Source organism: Pinus tabuliformis, chromosome 1_2 (assembly GCF_031772625.1).
Source record: "Pinus tabuliformis cultivar Carrire ecotype Pingquan chromosome 1_2, CPIR1, whole genome shotgun sequence".
NCBI classification, from domain to species: Eukaryota; Viridiplantae; Streptophyta; class Pinopsida; order Pinales; family Pinaceae; genus Pinus; species Pinus tabuliformis.
Window position 1 is genome coordinate 206,350,339 of NC_142298.1, and position 6,603 is coordinate 206,356,941.

At 34.9% G+C, this 6,603-nt stretch overlaps 1 protein-coding gene across 1 annotated transcript in view; it reads left to right on the forward strand.

Annotated features, from left to right (window-relative positions):
* LOC149205181 (uncharacterized) overlaps positions 1 to 4,197 on the forward strand; it is a 40,763-nt gene extending 36,566 nt beyond the window's left edge. The window contains 11 exon segments of the mRNA XM_089397336.1: positions 2 to 417; positions 608 to 694; positions 840 to 1,541; positions 1,645 to 1,673; positions 1,675 to 1,807; positions 2,085 to 2,233; positions 2,467 to 2,740; positions 2,833 to 3,138; positions 3,276 to 3,339; positions 3,665 to 3,904; positions 4,007 to 4,197. Coding sequence (XP_089253462.1) covers positions 2 to 417; positions 608 to 694; positions 840 to 1,541; positions 1,645 to 1,673; positions 1,675 to 1,807; positions 2,085 to 2,233; positions 2,467 to 2,740; positions 2,833 to 3,138; positions 3,276 to 3,339; positions 3,665 to 3,904; positions 4,007 to 4,098 — 2,492 coding nt within the window. The 3' untranslated portion in view covers positions 4,099 to 4,197.
* Positions 4,198 to 6,603: the final 2,406 nt, after the last annotated feature.

Below are 6,603 nucleotides of genomic sequence, written 5' to 3' on the forward strand. Positions count from 1 at the left end.
AAGCTGCAACACGATGGGGTAGAAAAGGTATCAAAGGAGTCAACAGACTTCGCGATTCAAATCCAAGGAGGGATATTTTTTTGGAATCCCAATTCCTCTAGTCCAACTATAAGAGGTTTAGATGTCCCTCAGTCTCCTTGGATACAAATTGGGAAAATTAAAGACGATATTCTCTTTGGAAAGCAGATGAATACTATTAGATACAATAGTGTACTTGATGCTTGTGCATTGAAAAAAGAGCTTGAGCTTTTTCCTTATGGGGACGAGACATACATTGGAGAAAGAGGGTTAAATTTGAGTGGTGGACAAAAACAGAGAATACAGATTGCCTGTGCTTTATATCAACATGTAGACATTTATATTTTTGATGACCCTTTTAGTGTTGTGGATGCACATACCAGAAAACATATTTTCCAAGTATGTTTCTCTTATCCTTTACATACTGTAGGTTTGCTGAATTAATTAGTTTTAATGTTTTGATGGAATGATGAAGCTCTACAGTAGCACTCTGCAATTCATTGTTCAGTCTGGATAATATACATTGCTGGTTGTGCCGCTGCAAATTCATGTCCATAAACATCTAAGAAATCGGACTTGCTTGTTATAGGAATGCATACTTGGTATTCTGGGTTCAAAGACTCTAGTCTATGTAACTCATCAAGTGGAGTTTTTACCCTCTGCTGACATCATTCTGGTAGGTTTGAATTTCTTTCATCCTGCTCTAGTGATATTAAAACTTTCAATGTAATTGGTAAAGGGACAGTGGGCTTATTGATCATTTATTGAGAGGAGGAGATAAGTGATCCATATTTTGTTGATGTAAATGATATTCTTCACAGGTAATGCGAGATGGTGAAATTACTTAGGTTGGCAGATATGATGACATCTTACAATCAGGCACAAATTTTGTGGAATTAGTTGGTGCACATCAGAAAGCTTTGAAAGCTATTTCTACTATGGAGAAATCTGAAGTGTACACATCAGAGAGATTTGTTGAAAGCTCATGTCCTGGCAATACAGCTGCAGTGAAAAATGTTACTGCCAGTGACACACTGGATCAGTGCGGTGTTCAAAACTCAATAGATGTAGAGGAAGAGGTTGAACCAGAAAACCACAAAGAAAGATTGAATAAAGAGAATAAAAATTCACAGCTTGTACAAGAATAAGAAAGAGAGAGAGGCAGGGTAAGCATGTCGGTACACTGGTCTTACATTACTGCTGCATACAATGGTACTTTGATACCTCTAATACTACTGGCCCAAATAATAAGTCAGCTACTTCAAATATGTAGTAACCTCTGGATGAAATCAGAAGCCTCTACAAAAGAAAATGAGAGTTCCCCTATGAGAAAGTCCCTTTTCATTCTGGTTTATGTTGCTTTGACATTAAGCAGCTCCCTGTGCGTTCTTGTGAGGTCTATGCTTCTTTCATTGGTTGGACTTAAAACTGCTAATCAGCTTTTTAGCACTCTGCACAGGTCCATATTTTGTGCACCAATGTCCTTCTTTGATGCAACTCCATCTGGGCGAATACTGAATCAGGTCAGTTGACATTTATTGTTTTAATAGGCTAATACCTTTCCTGAGAGAGGAGGAAATCATTTGATTCTAGTGGGTCAGTAACAAGCTCTCTGTTTCTTGGCAGGCATCAACTTATCAGAGTGCAGTGGACATTGATTCCTTCTCAACTAGGAGAATTGGCTTTTGCATTTATACAACTTTTGGGAATCATTGCAGTCATGTCTCATATTGCTTGGCAGGTCTTCATTGTGTTTATACCAGTGGGTGCAAGTTGTATATGGTATCAAGTATTCTCTGTATTTCTCAATAATAATAAATACGAACTTGCAAATTTTAATTTTCTTAGAGGAACATAAATTGGCGATAAGAGAGTTTGATTTCTACTTCAAGGTTTGCTGTAGGTAGATCCCATAATATGATTGAAAAGGATGTTATCAAATAGATTAAGTTGCATCAGGATTCTATCATGACAACAGTTTATCTGTATTTCTTTGTTTCCATGCTTTTGGGTTTTTATAGTAATAAGAGAATTCTTGTAACTCCTCTGACCTTCCTTGCATGCAGCAATACTACATAACATCAACTAGGGAACTGGCTTGGCTGGCATCAGTTTGTAGAGCTCCAATCGTACAACATTTTGGAGAATCAATCTTTGGAGCAGCCACCATTAGAAGTTTTGACCAGGAATTTCGATTCATGGAACGAAATCTCGAGTTGATTGATATGATATATATATATATATATATATATATATATATATATATATATATATATATATATATATATATGAGACCTAGTCTCCACAATGTTGGAGCCAATGAGTGGCTTGGCATTCGGATGGATTTTCTGTCAAATCTTGTGTTTGCATTATTTTTGGTGTTATTAGCCCAAGTAGGTACAGAAGCACTATCTTGGCTTACAATTATTTTTCCTAAACTGATCCCAGCAGACTAGACATATTCTTTATAATGAAATATGAGAGTAAACGAAATGGCACCTTAACAGGTACTGCAGGGTTGGCAGTAACATATAGTCTAAGTTTGAACATGGTACAAGCCTGGATAATATGGTGCCTTTGTTATGTGAAGACCAACATGTTGTCAGCGGAGAGAATAATGCAGTATTCACGAATTCCTAGTGAGTCACCAGTGATTATAGAGAATTGTAGACCAAACTCCAACTGGCCATCTAGAGGAACGATAGATCTAACTGATTTGCAGGTCAGAATTCAATACAAATAGACTCTTTTTCACGCATTCAATGCTAGTAATTTGCATGTCAGTTCATCTATAAATTTGATCCATACAATCAGGTGCGTTATGGACCACATCTTCCGCTTGTCTTGAAAGGCCTTACATGCACTTTCCCTGGAGGCACGAAGGTGGGAGTTGTGGGGTGGACAGGAAGTGGCAAATCTACTCTTATTCAATCCATTTTTCGCATTGTGGAACCAACAACGGGCAGAATTGTCATTGATGGAGTCGACATCTCATCCATAGGCCTCCATGACCTAAGATCCAAATTAAGCATTATTCCCCAAGAACCAACAATGTTTGAAGGCACTATAAGAAATAATTTGGATCCTCTCGAAGATTGCTTGGATGATGAGATTTGGGAGGTTAGTTCTGCTTCATATTCTATAAGCATTAGCATCAATTTTAGCGCCAATTATTCTTGCCTTGAAGAATATAGATATTTCCCTGTGGATCTTGCTATAAGTTTATGAATCTACTTTAATTTTTCTTGTCCTTTCAGGCTTTGGACAAGTGCCAACTTGGTGAGATTGTACGAGCAAAAGAAAAGAAACTTGATTCCTCAGGTCTGTGTGTCTCTATCACATTCAATGGAAGTCCTGAAGGAGAAAAATAAAACCTTTTACAGTACCTATTTCTGCTATTTGCTTTCCATCTTAGTGCTCATGTTTTGTTTACTTTTTGGTGTCCTTGAGACCTACCTGGTCTCTAGGACCCCTTTTTTTTAGAATGAAAATTGAGAATTGAATTTAATAGAATGATCTCTTGTACAGTGTCTGAGAATGGAGGAAACTGGAGTGTGGGTCAATGCCAGCTTGTCTTTCTTGTACAGTGTCTGAGAATGGAGGAAACTAGAGTGTGGGTCAATGCCAGCTTGTCTGTCTTGTACAGTGTCTGAGAATGGAGGAAACTAGAGTGTGGGTCAATGCTAGCTTGTTTGTTTGGGACGGGCGCTACTAAAACAAAGTCAGATACTGGTCCTTGCCGAGGAAATTGCCTCAGTTGACACTGCAACTGATGAGTTTATTCAGCAAATAATTCGCCACCAATTTTCTACCTGCACAATCATTACTATAGCACATCAGATTCCATCTGTTATTGAGAGTGATATGGTTCTCCTATTAAAGGATGGTATAACATTTTTTAGTTGTTTATTTTCTAGTGTTTTGTTACAGTTACTATTTTTTTGGACACATTTCATTTTTTACTTACTTTGTATTTGTTTTGAATCAGGACAAATTGTTGAGTATGACACTCCATCCAAACTACTCAGCAACAAATTTTCTGCATTTGCAAAACTTGTTTCAGAGTACTCCATCCAATAGATATCTTAACTAGAGCTTTGGACATTGGTCATATTGGGTTTACAATAGAATGGAGAAAAATCTTCATTTCCCTAAAACTCAAGCTGGATAAATGTACAATATAGAGATGAAATATAGTAGACTATGAGCTACCATGTAAGCTCATTATTTTATGATAATATTCTATATTTAAGTCCTTAAGAAGAGTTCAATAACTCCTATCAGTGACTTTCACTGACTTTGACAGTTATGATTTTTCACTTGTTATATACAAATGGAGTTTACCCTTTTTCCTGTGTAACTTTTATCACTTCAACAAGGTAATCAAGGTAATATTGGAGAACTCCAGACAACTTGGATTTGTACAGGCAGTGTAGTTGGATGTAAGGTGCCTCTAACTAATTTGTCTTTTTTTTTCCTGCTTTGATTCTATTATTTTGAGTTTCACATCTGCATTTTTTTGTTTCTATTTTAGTTCTGACCTCTATATGTAGTAATACTATGCCAATTCACATCAACATTTTATTCTCATTTCTACCAAACAAGCTATGATATACTTGTCAAGGTTCATAGGTCTTGTTATTTATAGGTCTTAATAATAAGTGATGGCTAATTGTTAATGTGTTTTTTTTCCTTCATGCAATGAACCAACTCAATTTTATTCACAATATTTTGCAGTTATAAACTTTTAAAGTTACCTAATATTTCAATGAGTAAGAATTTGAGAATTCTACTATCTAACCATCAAATATGCCCAAAAGAGGGAAAAAAATATAAGAAAAAATGAGAGATGTACAAAATAGACATAGGCTTTTTGTTCTTTAAAAGCAATTTATTTTTTATTTAATTATTTTTTTCAATATATATATATATTTTTTGTAATCTTTTCTTTTGAATAATGATGAAAATATTGGTTTCAGTGGTGGTTTTAACTAATATTCAGTTTAACAAGTTTTGTTTTGTTTTGTTTTTTTGTTTGTTTGTTTTTTTTTGTTTGTTTGTTTTTTGTTTTTTTTTTTAAATTTAAAATTTTCAATATAAAAAAGATATTCTACATCAACTTCAAAAAATCTTCTAATTCACCTAGTTGAGGTAAATTTTCATTTTTATCAGAGTTAAAACTTCACTTTAGCTATGGGAGGAACTTGCACACTTTTTTTGGCACAAAAATTAAATATGTTCTTTTAAAAAGTTTCATACTCCATTAAATGTTTTAAATTCACTATGATAAAAGTTCAACACTGACTGACAAAAGTATAAAGTGTCTTTTTTAAATGAAAAGTATAAATTGTCTTGTTTAAATGAAAAGTTTAAAATGCACGTGATTGATTATAACAGTGGCTCTCAAATTAAAATTGAAACTTTGAAAACAATTCCATGAAAGTACAGGGAATTATCTCCTTTGTATGAAAGTATAGGGAGTTATCTCCTTAGTTTAATGTTCTTTCCATGCCAATTAAAATGTAATGAGGGATCATTCCAAACTTTCTATAGAATTTATACTATGCTTTCTCCCCCATTTAAAACTTTCTCATCATTACTAAGGGTTTAGGTTTTAGTGGAGTGAAATTTGGAACTTAAGACCATTGAAAGATCCAAAGTGTTAAAATTGCCAACTAGGGCCAAATTCCACCTTGGGACAATTCATTTGATGGAGATGATGATTTCATTAAATTTCACTTTATGAGAGAGACCAAAATTGATATAAAAATCATCACATTTGGACAAGCAGAAGTGTGAGATTTTGAATTTATTCCCACACATGTGCAAATTGTTCAGGTTGGCCACATCATCATGGAGGCTCATGAAGCCCAATGGACATGACTCTTCACCCGTGACCTCTCAACTCATTTGGCATCATCATCAACACTCGTATTCTTCTCTCTCCTACTCCCATTGGTTTGTACAACTATTGGGCTCTCTTTTCTCTCACACGTGTGGCACAAGTCAAGAATTGGATTTTAAGACACCTGAAGAAGTTTTCACTGGTAAGAAATCTGATGTTTCTCATTTTAGAATATATGGATGTCTTGTGTATTTTCATGTGTATAAAGAGAAAAGAAAAAAGTTGGAAGCATCTGGGAAGAAAGGTATATTTGTGCGCTATAGTGAGAATTCAAAGGCATATAGAATCTATGTGCTTGGACAAAGAGATGTGGAAGTTAGTCATGATGTCACCATTGATGAAGATATTGCCCTTGGGAAGACCCAAGATCTCCCCACTCCAAGGAAGGACAATACTGACCATAAGGACCATGGCCAGCAAGAAACCCCACAGAAGATTAAATCATCTGAAACAAAATCCTGTGAATGATAACAAAAGAATAATCAGAATATGAACTTTTTATTTCCAAATTAGGACAGAGAAAAATTTTGGTAAAAAAATTGGATATCATTTGAACTAAAAAAGGAAAGGATAACTCTGAACATGAAAATGTCAAAACATTTCATTTATGAACTCTTGAGAAAAGAAAATTCACAGCATAAATGCCAATGTCCAAGAGTTGCATAGTAGTCCTTGCACCA